At 50.1% G+C, this 24,853-nt stretch overlaps 1 protein-coding gene and 1 long non-coding RNA gene across 3 annotated transcripts in view; one reads left to right on the forward strand and one right to left on the reverse strand.

Moving 5' to 3' along the window:
* Positions 1-24,853, reverse strand: part of RPS6KA2 (ribosomal protein S6 kinase A2) — a 494,183-nt gene that overhangs the window by 388,536 nt on the left and 80,794 nt on the right. For both annotated transcript variants that reach the window (XM_078370459.1, XM_078370453.1), the window contains one exon: positions 13,762-13,812. Coding sequence is in view for 1 of the 2 variants with exons in the window: in XM_078370453.1 (XP_078226579.1) it covers positions 13,762-13,812 (51 nt within the window). In the remaining variant the exon portion in view is untranslated. The remainder of the gene's footprint in view (positions 1-13,761; positions 13,813-24,853) is intronic.
* Positions 286-3,368, forward strand: LOC144582247 (uncharacterized). The gene is made up of 2 exons (XR_013534682.1): positions 286-505; positions 675-3,368. It is a non-coding gene; the product is annotated as an uncharacterized LOC144582247 (long non-coding RNA).

Raw genomic sequence — 24,853 nt, forward strand, 5'->3', positions numbered from 1 at the left:
ACCCCTTCAAATGATGCCTCCATAGCAGAGACAGGCAGGTGCACACACACACACACACACGCGCGCGCGCACTCTCTCTACAACCTCCTCCCCGGCTAACTCAGAGTATGTCCCCTCTGGCTAACATAAACATTTGCTTTGCTTTCCTGATCAGAACTGAGTTCCCACGTTTCCAGAACATCAGCCCTTTCTTGCTGTCACTTGCCATCGAGCCCTGCCTTGGTGCCACCACAGGTTTTCAGGGCTCCGTGTGATTGGCAGCCGCTGAGTGCAGGCGGCAGGTTCAGAGTCAGACCCAGGACACTGGCGGAGAGTTTCCTTTGTTTATTGCTGGTGCTTCTTGTTAATACATAAACCTTCTCCTCTGAAAAGTACAGATGCAGCAGAAGAGATCTACCAACTGACAATCGCCTTTGAGGCGACAGACAACAGAGGCCACGGCTGAGGGTGCAGGCGTGGAAATAAACTGCAGTGAAAACACAGGACGTGAAAAGAAGAATCAAAGGTAAGAGGAAATTCAAGGCTGAAATGGATAGAAATCACCTTGATTTAGGGCAGTACAGCGCTGAGAGGGGGGGCCCTGTCCACCCCTTCCTTACTCCAAGACTTTGAGATAAAGAATATTTCCTTCCCAATCAGACAAAAATAGTTGAAGTATAATTGTCTTTTCTCAGGTGGTTGCTATTTCAGAAAACGGGTTCTAGCAAAACAGCCTTTCATCTACCCGGAGGCTTCCAGAGTACACACGGCGAATGTTCTTTCCCTCGAATGCAGAACTGATGGAAACTCATTTATCCATATCCAGACAAATGTTGCATTCGTGTATGAGAGTGTGTGTGTGTGTGTGTGTATGTGTGTGTGTGTGCGCCTGCGAGTGCCTCTGTGTGCGCATGTGTGTGGGCTACACAGACAGGTACATACTTTAAGTAAATAACGACTGAAGAGAGCTGTGGTCAGCCCTCCAGAGGGTCATTCTAAGCCATCATTTTTATTAACCCTACTTTCCACTATGGGAACTCAAGTTTTATTATTAAGAACCTACAATATAAAATTGTTGGAAACATATGCCATGCATCTGCCATTATATACACATTTTTTTCTGTTCTGGAGCAGTTGGCAAATAGGACATTCTAAGCAGAATGGTCACACTTCTGAGCTGTTACTTTGAGAAGAGAGCATGGTTCGTTCACAGGCCAAGTTATGGCAACAGAGGAAAATGCGCCTGTCTCCCCAAATTTCTCAATGACCTTTTGCCGCTTTTGCTGGCGCAAAATCGTAATACAGGGAGATTAATAGAAACGAAGGCTCTTTCTAGTCTCACCAAATTTCATACGTATTTTATTTGGGTCTCAACACTTGCTGGTGTGTTTCAGCCTTGACGTCTCTTTCTTGTCAAAGCATCAGGAGCTTTAAAACAATTCCAGTTCTATTTCTTTTCCCTAAAATGAACCCACATCCATATTTCACCTCTTTGAAAATGCTGGATCTTAAAATATATGTGCAGTGTTTCACAGAAAGAATCACTCCTGCTTCCTGGAAACGCGCCGGTGGCGTCTTCTCACAGTGTGTACTGTCAGCGGCAGCCTCGGCTCCGGCAGACCTGGCTGCAGCCCAGTCCGCGGCCTCGCCCGGGGCCGACACAGCGCCGTCCCCACCGTGGTACAGACAGGCTGCGCTTCGTGAAGCTCTGCTCACAGGATTTCCGAGTGTCGAAGGAGAACAACATAAAACATTTTCCTTAAAACTTGGCTCTGCGGCCCTTCCTAAATATTTTGTTTTAATTTAAAAATATATAGTTTTCAGGCTTGAGATTTGGAATTTTTTACTAAATTTTCGTTGGAGGGTGTGGTGTTGAGGCCCTGGATTTGTTTCAGATACACAGGAATAAAAATGGAAGGTTTCTTTCCGCTCTCTGTCACTTACTCAATTGCTTGGCAGAGATGTGTCGCTCCTGTGGGGAAATGTTCCCAGCTCAGGCAAATCAGTGGCACCCGGGAATGGCGATTTGGAGAGAGGAAGGTGGGCTCGTTTTGGTGAACAAATATTTTCTCAGGTTATTTTGCACACAGAGTAAAATAAAAGGCTTCTTAAGAAGCTGTGTAAACATCTTCTTTTAAGGGTACATTGAGCTGGTCTAATCCCCAACGGAAAAAAACCCAGGAGTTAAGCAAAGCAATTGAACTGTATCAAAAATGAACTCACCAAAAAAAAGCTGCCTACTGAGCGTCAGAGTGACAAGATCACTGCAGAGCGCGTGAGCGCCGCCCCCGTCACGGTCTGGCTTTAGACTGTGAGGACTTCGGGTCTGTTCTATTGATCCTGGCAACAGAAACTAGCATAGGTTAGATTAGCGCAAGCCACGGGAAAGCTTGCAACCTCGGCCAAAAATGCTCGTCTTTCCTGCACCACACATTTTGCTGGAATAGCTTGAAATAGCCTGCTCACTGGCAAGCCCTCTTCCCGTTTCCAACCTGACGGCAACGTGCATGGATGCTGAGTGGAGGAAAAGAGAAAAAGGGACTTGCATGGGGGAATGGAGAAGCCAGGGTCTGAAGGATCCTCACCCACAACCATCGGTTTTTGGTATCTGCATTTTCAGTGATCTTAAAAGCAATTTAGTCCAAACTTCCATAAGAATTAAAAGGGAATTTTCCAGGACTCGGTACTTCTGAAAGTGCACTAGCAAAACAGATCAGGCCTTTGGTCTCTGGGCAAATGGTGGTCATGTGGGTTTGCACTAGAAACTTCTCACGCTTAACGGCATTTAATCGCAGGTGGATAAGAGTTTTGAACTGAACGTTGTCATGGTGATAATGGCAAGAAACTGCCTTTTATTTTTACTTTTAGTTCCGAGACCTAGTCTCTCTGTGGCCCAGGCTGGAGTGCAGCGGCGTCGTGTCAGCTCACTGGGAACTCTGCCTCCCGGGTTCAAGCAATTCTCGTGCTTTAGCCTCTCAGTAGCTGGGATGGCAGGCACGCACCACCATGCCTGGCTCATTGTTGTATTTTTAGTAGAGACAGGATTTCACCACGTTGGCAGGGCTGGTCTCAAACTCCTGACCTCGAGTGATCCACTTGCCTCAGCCTCCCAAAGTGCTGGGATTACAGGCATGAGCCACCACACCTGGCCACCTTCTATTTTATGCCATGGGAAATCATCATAACCACGTTGGCTTACTCATGTACCAAATCCATTTTTAAAGACATTATTCTGAAAAGGTCTCTGGCTAGTTGTGGAAAGCAGCCGTCACTGTTTGTTGGCTCCGGCTTTAAAAGCTTTGCTTTTGTCACCGTGTGAGCCTCCATCTTCCAGCCGCACACCCACATGCTCATGCCTGTTAGCCCGAGGAATAAACAAGCACCATACAGCGGAAGGCCTCTGTTTCGTGTTTCCATGAGACCAGCAGCGTCTCAGCCCAGCAGCAATATTGTGTGTCTTCCTCTGAAAAACCCAGTTGTTCACTTCCATATCTTCGGTCCCAGGGAGGATCAGGCGGTGACATCAGCCTTACGTTGAAGACATCACTGTAAGTGTGTTGCACCATTCCCCCTCCTGGGCCCTAGGGAGATAGGAAGGTGGGATGGCCCGGCTGCGTCCTCCCCGTTGGGAATGGAGTGTAAGGGAAGCATCTCCTCGTGTCTGAGGCAGTGTGGATGGTGCCAGCTATCCCCTGCACCCCAGCCTCACGGCGAGAACCAAGAGCCCGGGGAGGGGAGAGCTCCAGATGGGGCAGCCTTGTCTCCCAGCCCGTGGACCTCCGAGAACGTGGCTGAGGATAGCTCTGCCAGTGTCCTCGTGGGAACTAAGTCGCGCAGACAGGAGTGGAAAGCATCACATGAAGGCCCTGGTGTCACCGCAGAGCTACACGGTCTGTCCCATCTGGACCAAGGCAAGTGGCAGAAACCTTAGGAACTCGTGTCACCCAAAGGAAACAGGCCCAAAGAGGCCACACAGCCCAGGCGCTAGGACGGCGGCATCCACGTGTCCTCCCCTCCCTCAATCTCCCTACATTTTACCACATTCTCCCTCACACTCAAAACCAAATCTCTGTCACTCTTTACCATCTAGCCATGTCGGCTCAACCTCAGCACCCTAAAGGCGATTGGTCTGCATGTGTGTGTGCATGCAGTGTGCGTGTGTGTGTTTGTGAATCTATGTGCATGTGTATGTTCATGCAGTGTGTGTGTCTATGTGCAGGTGTATGTGCAGCATGCATGCATCTGTATGTCTATGTATGTGTGTGCATGCAGTATGCATGTGTATGTCTGTGTGCAGTGTGAATGTGTGTATGTCTATGTGCATGTGTATATGCAGCGTGCATGCATCTGTATGTCTATGTATGTGTGTGCATGCAGTATGCATGCATGTGTATGTCTATGTGCATGGGTGTGCATGCAGGTGCATGTGTGTTTGTATGTCTATGTGCATGTCTGTGCGTTTGTATGTCTATGTGTATGTGTGTGAATGCAGTGTTTGTATGTCTATGCATGTGTGTACATGCAGTGTGCATGTGTGTTTGTATATCTTGTGCATGTGTGTGCATGCAGTGTGTGTGCTCGTATGACTATGCACATGTGTGTATGCAGTGTGCACATTTGTATGGCTATCTGCATGTGTGTGTGCGCATGCTGTGTGTGTTTGTATATATACCTATGCACATTTGTGCACATGCAGTGTGTGTGCGTGTTTGTACATGTGCATGTGTGTGTGCATGCAGTGTGCATACATGTTTGTATGTCTATGTGTATGTGTGTGTATACAGAGTGTGTGTATGCTCATATATCTATGTGCATGTTTGTGTGCAGCAGTGTGCATGTGTGTGTATGTCTATGCACATGTGTACATGCAGTGTGCATGTTTGTATATCTATGTGCAGTGTGTGTTTGTATGTCTAGGTGCATATGTATGTCCATGCAGTACGCATGTGTTTGTATGTCTATGTGCATGTGTGTACATGCAGTGTGTGTTTGTATATCTTGTGCACGTGTGTGCATGCAGTATGCATGTGTGCGTTTGTATGTCTATATGCATCTGTGTGCATGCAGGGTGTGTTTGTATGTCTATGTGTATGTGTGTGTGTGCTTGTGTCTATGTGCAGTGTGTGTGCATGCAGTGTGTGTTTGTATATCTATGTGCATGCAGTGCATTTGTATGTCTGGTGCATGTATGTGCATGCAGCATGCGTGTTTGTCTATGTGCATGTGGTGTGTGTTTGTGTGTCTATTCACATGTGTGCATGCAGTGTGCATGTATGTTTGTATGTCTATGCATGGGTGTGTGTGTGCATGTTAAAGAAAGGAGGGAATATGATGTTCAAATTCCCCTACAGCAGTTGGTGTGGTCCCCAGCACATGGAGTGTGTAAAGTCATGTTCTTAAGTGTAAGCACAATGGGAAACTGGCGTCATTTTCCCCTACAGAGCTGGTTTCAAATCACTAGGGATCTCGCCCCTGGCTGTAAGCCGGCACCAGCGTTACACCCTGCTGTGCACTGCGGTCCCTGAGAGACTCACTCAGCCTCACATGAAAGTCCTGTTCACTCCCAGTTCACAGGTAAATAAATGAACAGCTCCATGGAGAAGGAACAGCACCTTCCCATCCCGTCCACTCCCAGGAAATGACCTTCAGTTCTGCCCTGACTTTCAGGAGCCAAGAAGGAAAAGGGAGCAAGCTGTGACCCTGAGCCTTCTACCACGAGATTTCAGGCCTGTGGGGACCGAGGCCAGTGCAGAGCACAGGTGGAAACACAGGTACACAGGTGACTTCCATAGGCCAAAGAAACGGTTTCACATGCTTCTGTGAGCACAGCTGCGAGCATCAATATGAGCGTACTGAACAAAGTTCAGTTTTATTTGGAAGGCATCGATGGGTTCCTGCGGTCTCCTCAATGCATGAATAACAAATATACAGCTACTATGGGGGGTCTGTGATTTACTGGTATTATATTTGAGATTATATTAAAAATGTCTGGGACCCAGGAACTCAGAAATCCCAGGAGCAGTATCAGGGTCATAGAAGGAATCACATTTCTTGCCGCACAGGTTCTGATTTCCAGGCTTAGCCAACGCCCATTAGATGGCATTCTCTTAGTGTGGAAAAAGCAAGGCCGAGAAGAATTTTAAATCCTTTTGGAGTCATTAAAGGGTGACATTAAGAAAGTGGAAAAATGTTATTTCCACAAATAAATCGTAAGAGTAAATTATCTTTGGGTTCAACAAAAGTCACCATCATAGAATCACAGTTAAGACTCCAAAGCCACACGGCTTGGTTCAAATCCCGACCCCACCACTTGGCCCTGTCACCTGGTACAGTTCATTGCCTCCATGTTCTCATCTGTAGCATGGGCGAGCGCAGCAATGACAGGGGCTGCTTCATCTGGTTGTGAGGGTCAAATTCGTTCCTATCATAAGGTGCTCAGAACATAGTGAGTATTCTAGAAGGATTTACCAAAGAAAAGCAAAGCAAAAACAGGAGCAAGGCAGGGAACCCTGGATTCCCCTGCAGGAACAACCTTGGAAACTGAAAGTTAATTAAGAAAGAGCTGTCCATTTCTTTACCTCCTCCCTGTCCAGATAAGAGCATGGAGAAAAGGCTCTTATAAGTAGTAAGGCACCACGCAGATGAACCACCATGACCTTGCTAGTCCACTGTTACCAATCTAGTCCCCAGGGGCCCAAGGTGCTAAGCAACTGTAACGATGCCAGCGAAACCAGGGCTGTGCCTGTCCGTGTGCCTTGAGAAACAGACGTGCACCAGCTGTCCTTTAAAGGTGGTTTTCAGATCCAGGACGGCTCGATCGGCTTTGTCTGTGTCTGCCACCAAATACTAAATTGTGTGGCAAACACAGCACTTTCCATGATCTGCTCTAAAGCAGCCTCTGTTAGGGTTCCTGTTGTTCAGCTGGAAAGAATGCGGAGTGTTTCAGGAGTCATGGGCGTGAGGAATGGACACGCGTGGGGCTTCTGAGTGCCCTGTGCCCTGTGTCTCTGCCTGCTCTGAGGACCACACCGTGCTGGGGCTCCACTCCCACTGGGGAGGCCGTGAGTGGGAGGGTGGGAGAAATGAGGCCGAGCCCCAGCTCACAGCAGGGAAGAGCTCTGGGACTGCCCTCCGCAGTGTAGTCAGGATCATTTAAGGCCAGGGACATTTTAGTGATGGGCAGAGGGAAGGACACCAGGAGGCGTGTGAAGAGGGAGTGTGGGAGGCTCTGCCCCAGGGTGGCCGAGGAGCAGGGTGCTCCCCAGAGGAGGGTGTCAAGAACGGCAAGCCCCGAGGAGGTGCTGGAACATGGGATTGAATCAGACAGCACGCGGCCCACGTTTCTCTCCTTACAAGGTGGCTCAGTGAAGCTGAAGGAGTGAAATCAGGCCAGTGAGACAGAGGGACGGGGTGCAGGAAGGCGGGAGGAGGCCAAGCCCCCAGGCCTAGGTGGGGAAGCAGAGTGGGTCAGGAATCAGGGGGCTGGGTGGGGTCAGGTCCTTGTCACTGACCACCCTGAGTGAGGCCGCCCTTCACAGGACTCAGCCGGGTGCCCACACGCTGCGAAAACAAACTAGAAGGAGCCCGCAGCCATGAGCCCACAACCCCTGACAATGTGAGGAAGACGTGCCACCGGGACTCGGAGAGCGGCCACCACAGTGACGCCTACATCCCTGCAAGCACCAGTGTAAACACATGCCACAGTCACATGCCACGTCGTTCGTACATTTACACACCATACAACATGTGTGTGTGTTCATATGTGTCAACACACATATGCAAGAACGACAAAACACTTCCACAGCCTTGACGTATCTCTACCAAGTTCTGTCCTCTCAATATCCGCCAAGGAGGTGGCACGACCTTCCCAGGACCAAACAGCCATGGGACGACCGGGTCTCTCAGCTCCAGCCTGGGGCTTTCTCCCCATTGGCTGTATAAGCAAAGGACCCACAAGTTAGGCCACATGAAGAGAGCCCACAGCCCTGGAGTGAGCCTCCACGTGGCCGGCAAGCATGGGTAGTGTGTGTGGCATCTCTGGACTCATAAACAGTGCTCCTGATGCTGGGCTCCACAAAGCTGAGTGCCATGAGAAGCTCCAGATGTCACCAGGGCTGCAGGTCAGCAGGTGTACCCAGCATGCCAGCCCTCAAGTAGAGGAGGCTCTGGGATGCATGGGGACGGCCCACGGCCATGAGCACAGCCAGCCCTCCTTAGCCATGGCCCCCACACCTGCTCCCACCTGCAAGATCCCTGCTGCCCACTTAGTGTTGGGTGAAATCAGTCCCTTATTGCATCGCAGCTCAGGGAGGGGCGCAGTGCCCACCACCACATAGAGGCCGGATATATCCTGCTGTAAGAACAAGATCATGACGTTAACTTTTAGTGGATTAAAAAGGATAACCATAATTCTCTACAGCTCTTATTTTCTGAGACCATGATTTAGAAAGCGCTGGCTTAAAGTGGTGTGGAAGGTGTAAGATGTGGATCTGGCATTTAAATAAGACAATTCAAAGAGCATCTTACTCTTTTCAAAGATGTGGGGCTGAGGATCACATTTCAGATGCACGACTGAGTGCTTGACTTCCTTCTTTTGGGCTGCATCTCCTCATCTGTAAAATGGCAATGCTAATAGTAATACTCGTAATATAAAGAAACAGAGATGATGAAAGATTGGCTGGGGCAGTGGCAGCCACCCCGTGACTACCAGCTCTTCTCAACAGGGGAAGGGAAGTCGAGTATACGCTCCCTTCACGGTGACACAGTCCTCCAGCCTGTTACGAACAAAACACTTTCTAGTTCACTGAAGGTCAATGTCATAATGGCTGTGATTATGAGATGAGAAACTCTCAGGGTGAATTGCAGATTCCAAACGAAACTTTCCCTTTGAGTGGCCTGCGAGTATAATTATCAGGAGGACATCTTTCAGGTTGCATTGGTAAGTTGCAGTGACTTGTTCAATTAAGGGATGATTATCAATTAAGCTGAATATGATAAAACATTGGATCTACTTTTTTTCCTGAAATGAATGTTTGATTTTTCTCCAGCTGTCCCAAAAAGACATTTTTAAGTATGACCTCAATCAAAGGATTTTTCTAGCTCAGACTCCAACTCTGATGACACCACCATTTTCTGCTGAAGTGCAGTGCACAGATTTTGGAGGCCCACCCAGTGAATCAAGAAACTGCAGGAATGAAAGGGAATTTGCCTCTGCAGTGGTTGTTTGGGGACGAAACGCAGAAGAGCACCGAGGACGCAGGCTGCCGAGGTTGCAGGGTGCTCCTTTGTAGCTGCAGATGTCTCCATCTGCTGCCACCCCTGTTCCAGAAGCTTCCCTCGGCACCCCACTAGCCCCACGGTGTCTGCAGCCCGCTGAGTGCCCCTGGGGGCCTAACGTGCCTCTCCTCCCTCGCCTTTGTTTACAAGCCCAAGGAACACGCCTCCCACCCCCAAACCTTGCTGCACCCGGAAGTCCGCACCAACTCACTGCCACGGGAGTGAATGAGGTCCCTTCCTTACCTGGGAGCTGCCCTAGCAAAGAGGAAGGCTCAGCTGTCGGCATGCATAGCCAGCTCCACAGTGGGATTTTCGTCTCCGAAAACAGACTGAAGAACCAGACTTTGTACTTTTCTTTTTTTGAGATGGAGTTTCGCGCTTGTTACCCAGGTTGGAGTGCAATGGCGTGATCTCAGCTCACCCCAACCTCCGCCTCCTGGGTTCAGGCAATTCTCCTGCCTCAGCCTCCCGAGTAGCTGGGATTACAGGCACGCACCACTGTGCCCAGCTAATTTTTTGTATATTTTTTAGTAGAGACGGGGTTTCACCATGTTGACCAGGATGGTCTCGATCTCTTGACCTTGCGATCCACCTGCCTCGGCCTCCCCATACTTTGTATTTTATTCCCTAGACTCTGCCCGGTTTTTAATGTAGCCCACCCTCCCCGTGATCAACTCCACCAAAAAGCAAACTACACCTGCACTACTGTCTCACACACTTCAGCTTGCAAGGCACGGAACGATTTGGTGAAAAAGACAGGGGAAAACAGAAAAATCACCCTTCCAGCCAAGACCAAAAAGGCTGCGTGGATCAGTGTGGTCCGGATCGATGTGGCTGATGTGAAAGCGTGGTTAGAGGAAGACCAAACAGAAGCATCAGCAGCTCGTGCTCCCTTCAGGATCCGGGCCAGAAAGTTAACTTTGTGACTCAGCTAAGGGCTGCTGCTGTCACCCAGGAACCCTTCAGACCGGGCTCCACTTGCCAGCAAGCCTCAAGGAGATCTGGGAAGGGAGAACATCCAGCCGGAATGCGCTGGGTGTCCATGATGTTCCGGGCTTAGCCCCGCACTGCAGCTCCCTACGTTGCTTTGCAAGGGACTGAGTTTGGGTCACCTCATTATTTTATCTGCATATAAAGGTACCTGACAAAAGAAAACATTGTTTCCCAGATTATTAAGAACTAAAAACAATACTTCCCCTGCACACACACACACACACACACACACACACACACACACCCTGGTGTTGGGCAGCCGGCAGCCACAGAGCGTGTGCATGGATTGCTAACCAAGCCAGAGCACGCTCTCCCTGTTAGGGCGCAAGCCTTGGGGGTTTTATTGTTCAGTGACTGTGGAGTCGGCCTCTGTGTCCCCAGGTATGAAATCGCTACCTGGGCCGCCGCTGCTCACATTTCTGACCTTCTGATAGCAGGAAATCTGAGAGACAATTTTACATTTTCTTTGTTCAAGCCCCACCCAATCGATAGATGGCTGATCAGTGCAGCTCTATACGACAGGGCCTGTGTGCTCCCTTCAAAGCTGTCAGAAAAGGGAAGATGGAGGAGGAGACGCAGAGAGGCCCTCCGCGGGCAGCAGTGGCCCTGAACGCGCTCCCTCCATTCTGGTCGAGGTTGGGTGTGGACAAAAGAAAACCTCCTCCCCTTGGAATTTGAACCCCTTTGTCTCCTCTTTTCTAAAATTCATTTTTATAAAGAAAAGAGTGGAATCATGATGGAGAAAGAAGACGCAGCTAGCTGTGAAACTGGAGGCATCTTGCAGGTGTTATCAGGCAAATCCATGAAAGATGCCGGCTGCTGTGTTAGCACCGCCCATGCTTCTGGGACCGTCCTGGTGAGTGGCCAGACGTTCCTTAGCCATGTGGCAGGGGCACCTGCTTCTGCCTTAGCGCTCAGTCTGTGTTAGGAGTTTCAGCAGGGGACCCTGGAATTCGCTAACCTGGTATAACAATCTGTTGAACATCAACTCTTGTAGTCTTAAAAAATATGTACAGAGACAGGTGGGAAGGGAAGGAGAGAGGAAAAGAATCAAAAAACAACCACAACAGCAAAAACGAGAAAGACCAGCAGAGGGAGAGTTAAAGGCTCCACTGTGCAATCACTGTGGCCTTCCTGCCTTGTCAGACTTCGGGGCTGCTCCCCGGTGATGCTCCATGAGGTCTAATTTGCATTTTTTATCCTGAATGTGCAGGATTCCTGTCTATCAAATTCTCAGTGAATCTGGAAACACTGCCAGGCATTTAACCTGCTTCAGGGCTAAAGGCAGTGGAGGGGATTATTGGCCCTCAGCCCACAGAGACTCTGTGGCCACATGGCTCCTGGGGTTCTCCCATGCTTTGACCCTAGGGTGTGACCGGACACAGCGTCCTGGCAGAAACAGCCGCTCTCCTTGGAACACTGTCCAATTCCAACTATGGCACCTATGGTTAATGCCAGTCTGGGCCTGGATGTTGAATTAGGAAGGAATGACTCTCCAAGGGCACCCACGCCCCATTGCTGCCCTGAACCCAGTGTTCACGGATGACCAAGAGGAGAAACGCCCAGTACTGGAACTCACCATTTTTTTTTTGAGACGGAATTTTCACTCTTGTTACCCAGGCTGGAGTGCAATGGCGCGATCTCGGCTCACCGCAACCTCCGTCTCCTGGGTTCAGGCAATTCTCCTGCCTCAGCCTCCTGAGTAGCTGGGATTACAGGCACGCGCCACCATGCCCAGCTAATTTTTTGTATTTCTAGTAGAGACGGGGTTTCGCCATGTTGACCGGGATGGTCTCGATCTCTTGACCTCGTGATCCACCCGCCTCGGCCTCCCAACGTGCTGGGATTACAGGCGTGAGCCACCAGGAACTCACCATTTTTATGTGGAGTGGCCAGGTTGGGTGTGGACTGGGATGATATACATAATAATAAAACTTTTCATTTGCCAAGAAACACGGTTCGTCACACATCTGGGTAAAGCCACATCAGGTTTCACTAAGAATCACCAAATTGACGCTTTTTTACTTGAACAGATTATGGACCAGACTGACATGAGACTGAGAAAGGAGTAGAGGACTGTGTTCCTCCCACCCCAGCACACCTTGCTTGCTGAGTTGATGGAAGTTAGAATGTAATGCACACTGGGATCCAGGCATTCGCCTAACCCCTTAGCTGAAATAGAGCCAGCTTGATATCCCATGTGCCCCTTTGTCACCTTTGCATGGTCACTGTTAACTGCACAGCTCTATGGCACAGGTTCCACATCTAATAAGGAAACTCAACTCATGCAAACTATGTTCAGACCCAGACGGCAGTGCCTTGAGCGTGTAACAGGTAAAACAGTGAAATTCAAGTGTCAAACACTGTTTGCAATGGAATGCAGTAGGAACCTCTCCTCCAGGATTTGGGGCCCCCTAAAGCCAAGTAGGACTCAGCTTCTCCTGTCAGGGACTTGCAGGCCAGCGGCAGTGCTGAGATAAGGTGGCCACACCCTTGTGCAATGCCCTCCCTGGCAGCTCTTGGGGCACCAACTGCCCAGCAAGGCTCCTGTGGCAGAGCGCATGCTGCTTTCAGAAGACATTTTAAATCTTATTATTACTGTATTTTTGCTTTTTAGCTTCAGGAAAGCTAGAAAATCAGGAGTATTTTTGTTTCATATGAACCACAGGGTGGTTTAAGGTCTCAACATAGATGAACATAAACTCAACCAGAAACCAAGTTCCAATGACCCGTTTGGCACCACCAAGGTGCAGGCCCACTAGCCCGCCACGACCGCTGCGGAGGCACAGCCCGAGAACAATCAGTCTCATGGTGGCGTCACGACTGCACGTGGCATTATGACCCACTTACCACATTTCACCTGCGCATTGCAGCCCAACACATCGAAAACAGCCATTAAACCATCTTTAAAAATGTCTTATGTATAAAGCTGTTAAAACCAGATAGATGCTTGACAGAGGAGAAATCTACCGCCATCTAAAATTACCTACTTCAGTCCCAATTCCTAGAAAAGCTGTTGCTGAGAAGCTGAACCACACACACGAGAGCCTGAAGGCCGGTCGGCTACCAACCTGCAAACCCCGACGGCAGACACAGCCCCGGGCAGCCTCAGCACCCCGCGTTCGCCTTGCAACCATGGCTCGCTTCTGCCGCTGGTAATTCCAGCTTATTTTGAAGGCGCATCGTAGTTTTAAAAGGAATATTGCACATAAAGTGATTCACAGATTCAGAATCAAACGCAAATCATAATGCATGACAAGAGGACATCCTCAGTTCAGCCCACAAGGCAGCCGCTGCTGCACAAGGACATTGCTGCACAAAGTACTTGGATTTCCTGCAGGATGTCAAAAAACTCACGTCTTCCTGTGGAGCAGTCCAGCCCTCTAAAAGCTCTCCATAGCTTGGCAGTGTGAAACAACTCAATACATCGAAAAAGACTTCAAGTTTAACTTAAAACAGATATGTAACTCACATGACCGTGGAGAAAAAGGAACCCACGGGAATGCTTCTTACCTCCGCGGATGCAGCTGCCTTGGCCTCGGAGGCAGTGGAGTCACTTTTGCCCTGTGAAGATGGAAAGGAAGAAGCCCTGTAAGTCGCAAACCCATTTACAGTCAGCAACTTCATTAGCAGGCACGTCACTACCGCACTCACCAAGCCCGTGAGCTTTTTGTTTCTAAACATTAATCTCCACATAGTTCTAAATAATCGGTGGAGTTTATTTCGCGTTCAGGAAGCCCTTCAGTGAAAGCCTACAGAAGGAAGGAACCTGCGCCTTTTGTGCAACTTTTAAAATTTAGCCAAAGGAAGTGATGGTGTTCCCATCACCAACCTCAAACCTCAACGGAAAGAAAGCTCGACTCCCTCAAGCTCCAAATGTGCAGCCTTCATCTCCCGAGCTGCACGTCACTGCTGAGCACGAAAATGCTTTCAGGTGACTCTTAGCTCTAGTCTGTGGGAGAGGCTCACTCCAGATATTTTCACGTGTGGATTTCACCGTCATCTGTAGTACGCTAGCATACACCTATTTAAAGTTCCAGTCATGCTGGGTCCCAGGGCTAAACCCAGAAGCACGGACATCCAGGAGGGCTTTCTTCTCCCCAGGCCTCTTTTGGCCAGCATGGTTTGGAGGTAAATGAAGATTGTACTTAGCAATGTGGTTTTAGGGGCATTGAGAACAGAGAATGGCTCTTCTTACTGCTACACATTCAATACTGCAGAGGCCAAATTTTCATTTCCTCCTTTCTCCTTTGGCATTTTCCTTCTACATTTCTATTCTGTGCTCTGCTCCTTGGCTCATACCCACTGAAATGTAAGAGATGAAGGCAGAAGCCAGAATTCAAATGAAATCTTTACCCCTAATGACTGCAGGTCCGAAGACAGAGGATTGGAATCGCCGTCCACATGAAGTGAGAAGGCTAACGGGAGATGCCCACGGCCTCTGCTGCCTCACGTGGGCCTCGGCTGCCATGAGTCAGCAGCCACTCACAGCTTTGGGTGGGCTCCGTGTGCCATGAGAAAAGCGATTCCGCCGTGAGAGAAAGCCCTGCCCTGCAGGTGCTCCTTCTCGCCTCCGACGACACCACCTCCAACCTCCAGCACAGCTGACGAACGATCAGTTTATCGAGCTGAGAACCATGTGAGAACCATGTGTCTCTTTGTCCTTGTTCTATGTCCCCAGCTGGACGGTGATTACTAAATGGCAGGAATGCAGTTTCTACAGCTGACTTTACTACGTGTCTTTGCCATTTTCGTCCCTGTTTGTATTACGCTGAGTGTGCATGGTGAGCCTGTGTGCGGTTTGTACCCCGCAGCCCTTCCCCGCTCTTGGCCAGCACTCCCTTTCTTACTGTGGGACACTAGTGCCATGGCGTCCAGGTGGGAATGACCTCACTCACCCCATCCCCCCACCACTGGGAGAAACACCCCAGCAGGTCTCCCACAGAGCTATCAGCCCCCTGGTCCTGGGATGGCCAGCCTGGTGGGCAACCTAAGACTGGGGTTTGTGCTTGCTCTGCCTTGCAAACATGCCTGCCTTAGAACGGAGTTGAGCAAGGAGGACAAGACATTCAGTGTCCTGCTGACAGCTCCGGACCCTGGGATTCAGACCCACCAGAAACTATCTCTCCATTCAATGGTATGAACCAACCAATTGCCAACTTTGCTTAAGAAGGTTTGATTCTGTTTCTGTAACTTGAAAAGGATGGTGAGACCTGATGGGACATAAATGGCGCTTTTACAGAAAGGTGCCGAATAGCATGAAAATCCCAAGTGTGCCCCAGCATGGAACCTTCGCCCATCACCTCACTCCACTCCACGACCACCCTCAGGGAGACCAGCTTTTCAAAGGAAGTGCCCCATGGATGGTGCTACTAAGCCAGGCGGCCGGGACACCCCTGAGACTGTGCATAGCGGGTGTAAGGTGCCTGGGTCCCCTATAAAAGGCACATTACTAACTTGTGCGTGTCTCCTTGTTTAGAATCACTGCCTTTCCCTTTTCACTTCTTGGACTCTCTGCTTTGCAAACAGCATTAAGGGTGCTGTGAATTTCCCTGAACTAAACGGGAATCTGGAACGACTTGGGCATTAAATGAGGATTCTCCACCCACTCCGCAGCCACGAGATCCCTCCCACCTCCACCCTCCTCTTCTGCAAACCGGCCCCACCCCCATCCTCTCTGCACCATGCTCAGCCTGCTGCATAGGCTCCACTCCTGGGCCAACCCTGGGCGGGCAGAGAACGGGGCAGCTTCTAGCTCCAAAAGGACATCCTGGCTCCTCTAGCACTCCCTTCCCATTCAGGACGAGAGGAGAGGCCGCCCCTTCTAGATCCCTTCTCCTCCCTTGGAGTACCTGTGACTGTGCGGGTGGGGAAGGGGTGAGGAGGGGGAGCTGGGCCACAGGAACGCCCAGCAATGCCCTGATGAGGGGCTTTCCATCACAGGGGAGTCAGAGCCTTCACAGGAAATCCTGACTCCTAAAGCAATCCACCTTTTTGGGTTTTTTTGGCAGAGTCTTACTCTGTTGCCCATGGTGAGGTGCAGTGGCTCAATCTTTGCTCCCTGCAACCTCTGCCCCCCAGTTTCAGGGATTCTCCTGCCTCAGCCTCCCAAGTACATGGGATTACAGGCACTCACCACTACACCCAGCTAATCTTTGTGTTTTTAGTGTAGACAGGGCTTCACCATGTTGGCCAGGCTGGTCTGGAACTCCTGACCTCAGGTGATCTGCCTGCTTCAACCTCCCAAAGTGCTAAGATTACAGGTGTGAGCCACTGCACCTGCCCGCAATCCGCCTTTGTCCCTTCCTCCTGTCTGTCCATCCAGTTACACGCCTGTGACCACATTATCGTCAAAACACGTTTAGCATGATTTTACCATAAACATGGCTAGCTCCACCAGAAAGAAACAAACAACCATCGAGATGACACAAAACATTTTGTGCAAATGGCTGTCCTCCAGAGGCATTCCGTGAAGAGGACACTCGCCAAATAGCCAAGCAAGCTTGCAGAAAATAAATGGACATGGCCATACAAATATTTTTCTTGTTTCGTTGATTTGAAATAAACTATCAGAAATTTCTAAACAAATGCTCGCCAACCATCTTGGAAAACAATATGGAAGGAATCTTTTTTTAAAGGTCTGGAAAGTGACCTGGTGCCGTGGGAGAAACGCGAAAGGCAGACGGCATCGCTTTCACGGCACCGGCGTCGCAGGCTGGAGGACCAGGTTCCATTTGATCCTCGTGGTCTTTTATGATTGGACTGTAAGCAAAGCTGACAACCCGATTTTACAGCACCAAAGGAATTCAGTGCACTCACAGCGTCCCTGCTGACCAGATGACAGAATACCTTGAAGACTGTGCACATTCCTCAAAAGACACTGTAGGTAGTCATGGTCAGGCTGTTGCTAGTACCAACATCAGCTATTTCTAAGTGAAATTAGCACATGGGATTCTAAAAACGGGACCCTTTCAAGTGGTGGCGTGACTGGAATGGAGCAGCTGTGTTGACCCAGCAAGCGTCCCAGCATCGGTCACTCTGGGTCTTTGAGAATACTGTGACTGTCGCTGCTCCTGCTGCACCCACCCCAGCACCATGCGGCTAAGCTCTCCCCAGATGCTACGGCCCATGGTGGGGAGCTCAGCCTCCCAAGCGGCCAGACAGGGTTTATTTCCTGGCAGTAGAACTTAGGTGAGCCGTTGCACCCCTCAGCTCCAATTTCTCTGTTTTTTTTTTTTTTTGAGACGGAGTTTCGCTCCTGCTACCCAGGATGGAGTGCAATGGCGCGATCTCGGCTCACCGCAACCTCCGCCTCCTGGGTTCAGGCAATTCTCCTGCCTCAGCCTCCCGAGTAGCTGGGACCACAGGCACGTGCCACCGTGCCCAGCTAATTTTTTTGTATTTTTAGTAGAGACGGGGTTTCACCATGTTGACCAGGATGGTCTCGATCTCTCGACCTCGTGATCCACCCGCCTCGGCCTCCCAAAGTGCTGGGACTACAGGCTTGAGCCACCGCGCCCGGCCTCTCTGTTTTTACAACTGAGGAAAGACAGTCCCTTGCCCAGGGTGGTGAGAAATGAGCTGGCCCATACCAGGCTTCCAGCAGACAGAAGCCATCAGTGAACAGCAGCCATCAATGAACAGCAGCCATCAGTGAACAGCTTCAGGATGGCTGTGGGGAAGATGAAGGCGTTCCCAGATTACAGCGGCATAAAGGGCCCCAAACACCTCGCCCTTCTCTGAGCAGGCTGGCATGTGTGCTTCTTGTCCATGACCTCTGAAGAGTCGATCTGCAGGTGCTTGAAGAGCTCTGAGCCGTCCTATAGTTTGGATGAGCCGCAGCTTCCAGTGTTTAGGGTTGGGAGGGCAGAGGAGAAATGGCAGGTGGCACTGGGGATATTTTTACACAGGATGATGTGAACTGCTCACCCAGCACCTGCCCTCAGCATCACTGGAATTCCACGTCTTAGATATAATGAGGCTACACAACCAATTTTAAGATTTTTACCATTTTGAAATCACGTGGCAGTTACCAAAATGGTTAATTAAAAACGGTTCTAAGCAGACTTTGGGGGGGGCAGTCTTGATTGTTAAATGTCATTGATGACTTTGGTAAACACCCTGCGCTCTTCCTCCAAAAAACACACACTCGTTGACACCCACCCCCCCCAACCCCTTTGCACCATGCACAGGCTTCAGGAGCTCAGTCCTTGGTTTTAGGGGCGTCTCTAAGTGCCCAATCTTTCCCTCGCGAATTTGCATGCCCACCACTAGATGGCAGCAGAGGACACAGCAAGTGAGAACACACATAGGCCTGTGCAGCCAATGAAATCCTGAAAACTTGTAACAAAATATCGGCCTTGGTTTTCTAAAATCTTACTGGTGTGCTCCTGGAAGCATAAAAATGCTTATTCACACAGGGCCCACACTGTAGGAAGGCTGAATTTGGTTTCCATGACCCCCGGCTCGCCCTCTGCTTGTGCCCAGCTGTCCCCACACCTGCCAGCTTTATTTGGATTTCTGTATCTGCTCTAAAGTATCAGCTCCCTGAGGCTGCAGCATCAGCCGAGAAACGTCTCTCCCAGACGCTTGCTGGCTTCAGGGCTGCAGCCTGGGGATCTCCAGACAAAGCACGGCGGATATGCACACAGACACATGACGAGGCTGTCCACCCACATGCCTGGGCTCTGGGATTCCATGGCTGGAGCTCTGAGCTGCAGCCGGGCAGAGACGGAGCACAGGCAAAGGTTCACAGAGAGGACTACTCAACACAAAACACAATGTCCTTGGGATGGAGGAACCAGTGTGGACAGTGAGGAAGACACACAGGCGTGGAGGGCCAGAACTGGAAGTGAGGGTGGACACTGCTGGCTTTATGTGATCCCGGGGAAGGATGGTCATGGAAGCCACTGAGGGTGTGTGCATCTCCCCAGCCACGGCGGTGGTCTAGGGAAGGCTGGGGTGCACCACTCTGTCCTCTACCGTCAGCTCTGGGGCCAGGACTATGCAAAAATACGTGGAGAAAGTACAGCTTACAGGGTTTCTACTTCCAGCAAGACGCCAGGCAGAAATGAGCGAGAATGATCTCGCTGCACCCACTGGAGGTGGTGGATAAAACAAACTCAAAAAAGCGGTTAAGCGAAAAGCTGAGTTGTAGGAAAGAAGGATTAACCCACAGGCCTCAGAAATGAGCAGCACTGGGAGAGAGAGAATCGAGTCCTGCATTGACTCTGAGACCATTCTGGGGCATTTTCAGTGCCTGTAATCCTCCAGGTTAGGTTTCTTGTTTTTGCATTTTTATTTGTTTTACTGAGGTGAATTTCACATAACAAAATTAACCACCTTAACATGAATGATTAGGTGGCATTTAGTTCATTCACGATGATGTGTCACCTCGAATTCCCAACATTCGCCTCTTCCACGGCCCCCTCACTCCGCCCTCCCAGCCCTGGCAACCAGCAATCCATGCCGGGCTCTGTGGTTCACCTGTTCTGGGCATCTGACACTGATGGAAGTGCACGGCTCGGGTCTCTTGTGTCTGGCTTCCTTCCCTCTGCACGATGCGCTCCAGGTTCACCCACGGTGCAGCGTGCGTCAACGCTTCCTTCCTCCTGGTGGCTGAATCACAGGCCATTGTTCGTTCACACCACAATTGGTTTATCTGTTCATCCACTGATGGACATGCGGGCTGCCTCCATCTTTGACGACTGTGAGTTGTGCTACTATAAACAAGTGCATGGTGTTTCTGTCTCAGTACCCGTCCTCAACACTCTTGGGGACATACCTAGAAAGGGGCACACCACAGCCGTCCATGTGCTTCTCCACCGTTTGTAGCTCTCTTTTGGAGAAATGTCCACTCAAGCCCATCGCCCAGTTTTTCACTGGGCTGCTGTCTTTTTTGTTCAAACTTGAGTTTGAACATGCTGGAGATGCAGGGAAGGAGAACGGGGCAGCTGTGAGGGGAGGAGCCTGATCTGGGGTTGCTGTGGAAGGCCTGAGCAGGGAGCACAAAGCCTGGATGAAAGTTGGCTGACCAGCTAAGAACAGAGACTTATAGAACTCATCCTGGGCTCAGGTTAAAAACACATGGAGTTGAAGTCTTCTCTGATAATTGAAAATGCCAGGGCTGAGGCTTCCATGAGTTTGGGTGTCAATTCATAATGACAAGCGTGGCTCAGGGTGAAGTTTAACATGACAGCTGGTCTGGTGTCAGGAACATGCCTAAGTCACAAACCCAGAACTCTGCTGAAGGGACCACCTGACACGAAGCGACAGGGAACGCGCACGGAGAGGACGAGGAGCTCCAGAACCCAGGAGGTAGACCACCTGAGGACGAGGCCTCCAGTGCAAGCACAGCCAGGATCTCCGGAACCCAGGCGGCAGGTCACACTGCACGACGGGCAGAGGACACACAGAAAGGCCAGATTGGAGCCCAGAATTCCAGAGAACAGATGATCAATATTCAGGAGACTTAAAGAAGTACTGTTAAAAGTTATAAAATCATGAAGAACGTAGTAAATGAAATAAATGCAAACAAGCTGGAAAGAAGAAAATCGAAGTGCTGCAGTTCACAGATAAGAGAAATCTCTGCAAAATCCGAGAGACCCTACAGAAATGTATTAATTTAATAAGATGGTGTGGAAAGGTCGTGGATGCAAACGTAATATTCAAAAGCAAACAGTGTTTGTGCACTCCAGCAGAAAGTAATTTTAAACAACAGCATTTGCAATTGTGAGAGAGAGAAAAGAGATGGAAAAAAACCCCTATAAGCTATAAGAGATACATCTAACAAAAATGTGCAATGTCTTTACAGAAAAGATGATAACTTTATTGAAAGATATACAAGAATATTAAAGTAAATGAAGATAAATATCATATTCAAGAAAAAACATCTTCATAAACATGGCAATTTTCTCAGTCAGTCTATAAATTTAACTTAATAAAATGATGATCCAAAAATAACTTTTTCTGAGTTTAAAGCAAAGTGATTTTGAGGCTGAAGGACAGAAGTGAAGACAGGCCCTGGCAGGAGGTGTCGGTGCTTACGCTCACAGTAGAGGGACCCAGTGGGTGCCACAGGCGCAGCAGAGCATGCAGACCTGCCTGCCTCCGTGTGGGCCTCACGAAAGGGCAGAGCTGTTGGAGAACAGCAAGGGTGACATGGCCTCGTCAACGACTTCAGGCGCCGGCCCACTGACCTATCAGCCTCACACCGTATATATCAGTATTACCAACCTCACACCATACATAGCAGTACACTCAAGATGTTAAAGGGCAAGATGAGAAAAGGCCAGGGCACAATGTTGAAAGGATATCCCGGAGAAGATGCGGGTATTTTAACCTGAGCTGCTAAAGAATTCTTTAAACAATTCTGAATGCCATACCTTGCTTTAAAAATTGTTTTTAGCTGGGCATGGTGGCTCACACCTATAATCTCAGCGCTTGGGAGGCCGAGGTGGGTGGATCACCTGAGATAAGGAGTTCAAGACCAGTCTGGCCAACATGGCAAAACCTTGTCTCTACTAAAAATATAAAAATTAGCTGGCTGTGGGGGCAGGTGCCTGTAGTTCCAGCTACTCGAGAGACTGAGGCAGGAGAATCACTCGAACCCAGGAGGCAGAGGTTGCAGTGAGCTGAGATCATGCCATTGCACTCCAGCCTGGGCAATAAGAGTGAAACTCCATCTCAAAACAACAACAACAACAACAAGATTAACTCATTAACTCGTGTGTAATGAGGCGTGTCCACTCCTGTCAGAGAATGAATTCATGGCTCCTACAAACAGCATCGTGAGTGCCAAGCCGGGTCCAGTGAGAGGTGGGAAGCAGACACTCTGGCCCATTGCTACTGACTGCACTGATGCTCTGAGAAGCCCAACATCCAGCCGTTTTGGAGAGCAGTTTGTCCACAGCAGATTAACTTGAAAATGCACAAATATTGTGGCCTGTCGGTTTCACGTTGACGCGTCTAGACAGGTAGAGTAACTCTGACACACCCTGATGAGGAGACAGGTACGCGGTTTCTCACTGGCACTGCTTCAAAGATCAAAACGTTGCAAATAATTGAACTGTTTCTTGGTGGGAGAGTAGAAAAGTCAACGATGCCACTTCTCCTGCCATGGTACCCTCTGTGGCACTCAGGACGGTGCAACAGATCTCTGTGACCAGCAGGGGTAAATCCCAAAATATCATAGGAGTTGTTTTAAAAGTGAGCTTCAAAAGCAAAGAGACTGCCTTCCACCCAGTAAGGATGTAAAACACACCTGTCATTTATAGATGCGGACTCTTATGGACTGAACTGTGTCCTCAAAATTCCTGTATTGAAGCCCTGCCTCCCAGTGTGGAGGGTGTGAGTCTGGAAATGCTTAGGGGCCCAGGGCCTCACAAGATGGCGGAGGGGAGGCCTGGGGGCCTGTGCTCAGGGACCCCCACCCTTGGCTCTGGAACAAGGGAGAGCCCAGGGCTGAGGGAGACAAAGAACCGAAAACCGGTGTGCTGGAGTCTGCCTGGGGCGTCAGTCTCATCAGCATCCCGATCGCACAGCCCCATTTTCCCACATCCCTTCCCTGGACCACCGGCTCTGTGGCCTTAGGTGAGCATCCAGGGTGTTTCCTTCCCGTGAGCAGATTCAGCTCAACTCATCCTCATCTTACCCCAGACTCACCAGGCAGAAAACGGACTGGGCAACCGACTGCAAGCAGGACTCACAAAGTGAGGGCGGCCAAGAGAAATCGCAGCAAGGCCTGGGCTAGGGTCACCCACGGCCACTGGGAAAGGACCCACCGAGTCCAGCTGAGGCTCAGGGTGGCCAAGAGAAATCGTGGCAAGGCCCGGGCTAGGGTCACCCATGGCCACTGGGAAAGGACCCGCCGAGTCCAGCTGAGGCTCGCAGTGGCTCACAGTGCCGAGCGGACAGTTTTTTGACTCATTCCAAGGACACAACCACATTTCAAAACTGCAAAGATGTCAACGCTGCCCCTTTTCTATGGGAGCTGGGAAAGGCCTCTTCTGCTTTTCTTCATGTGGGGAGCTTGCTAATTTCTCACGCAGCGGGATGGCTCAGAGCAGGAGAAGTGCTACTTGGCAAGAAAGAAATAGAGTCTCTGTGACCAAGAGCAGCATGGCTTTGGGCTACATCACGTCCCCCAAAATCCAACCCCCAGCGCCTGCAAATGTGTCCTGATTTGGACAAAGGGCCATTGCAGACAGGCTTAGTGCCCCTGAAGTAGGTGGGCCTGGTCCGATACGATGGTGTCCTCAGAGGCAGGAGGATGACAGCAGCGTGGTGATGGGGAGAAAGCTGGGAAAGGACCACCAGCATCCACCGAAGTCAGACTGAGGCCTGAGCAGAGCCTCGCTCACAGCCCCAGAGGGAGCCACCCTGCAACACCTGGGCCCGGGGGCTTCCGGCCCCCAGGCAACTGTGAGGCGACCCGTGTCTGTGGTTTAAGCCGCCCAGTCTCGGTGCCTTGTTACGGCAGCTCTGGCGATTGAGTATACTGCAGAAGCCAGAGGACCCCTTCATGGGCACCCAGAGGAGCTGGAGGATCGGGCCAAAACACCATTCAGCGTTTAACCAAGGGGAGGGGTTGGGCTTGAAATGTGAGCCAATTCCAGGTGTCAAGGAGTCTCTTGGGGGTCTTTTACAGCATTTAATATGCTATTTACAGTTTTCATGTGCACCTGTAGAAAATATATGCTTGTCTTAAATTGAGACTCAGGGCAGAAAGTGTGCTCACAACACTGCGAGCCAGCCTGGCTGGATTACACAGATGTGGCCACGACTTAAAAAATTACCTGTAACACTCCAGGCTGAGCAACCGGCACTCCCCCGGGGAATCCCGCAGAGCCACACTGCAATGGAATTCATGCCGACCACAACGCCCGGTACCCCCACACCTCGCTGGCAGACACACACGATTAATCGACTCCTCCTAGAACTTCAAGTTCCTCTCCCAGCCTTTAAGGACTGGAAATCTCTCTAAAGAAACAGCATTGCTGGACTAAATACAGCATCACTGCTCTAACAGAAATACAAAACCTGTCGGACCTTTGCTCTCTGCTTAAATTTATGAAGGTCATAGCTTTAGAAAGACCAGTCAACAGATCAAGTTCTTATTAAGTGTATTTAAGAAGAAGGTAGGCCATCAACTATTTTCCAAAAGAAACAAGGAACCATATTTCACTCTTACTTATCCATAAATTGGCAGCACATTTGGGAATTATTTAAGGTGACTTCTGACTGTCGGCGGCTTCTCTCTGTCACTCGAACGCTGTTCTCACATGCCCTGCCATGATTCCAGGGAAGACTAGCCGACTTGACCCCATGCTGAAACAAGACAACTGGGGTCACCACTCCCAGCAGAGCAGGACTTGGCTCTCTTCGGGTCAGAGGCACCTGAAGGGGCTGGCCTAGGACTACGTGTACCCACCCAGGTCGGGTAGGTGCACCTGGAGGGGCTGCTACAGAACTACATGCACTCACCCAGGTCGGGCAGGTGCTCCTGGAGAGACTGCCCACATCCTGCATGTAGTGACCCGGGTCGGGCAGGTGCTCCTGGAGAGACTGCCCACATCCTGCATGTAGTGACCCGGGTCGGGCAGGT

The sequence above is a fragment of the Callithrix jacchus genome, chromosome 4, assembly GCF_049354715.1.
Source record: "Callithrix jacchus isolate 240 chromosome 4, calJac240_pri, whole genome shotgun sequence".
Classification (NCBI taxonomy): domain Eukaryota; kingdom Metazoa; phylum Chordata; class Mammalia; order Primates; family Cebidae; genus Callithrix; species Callithrix jacchus.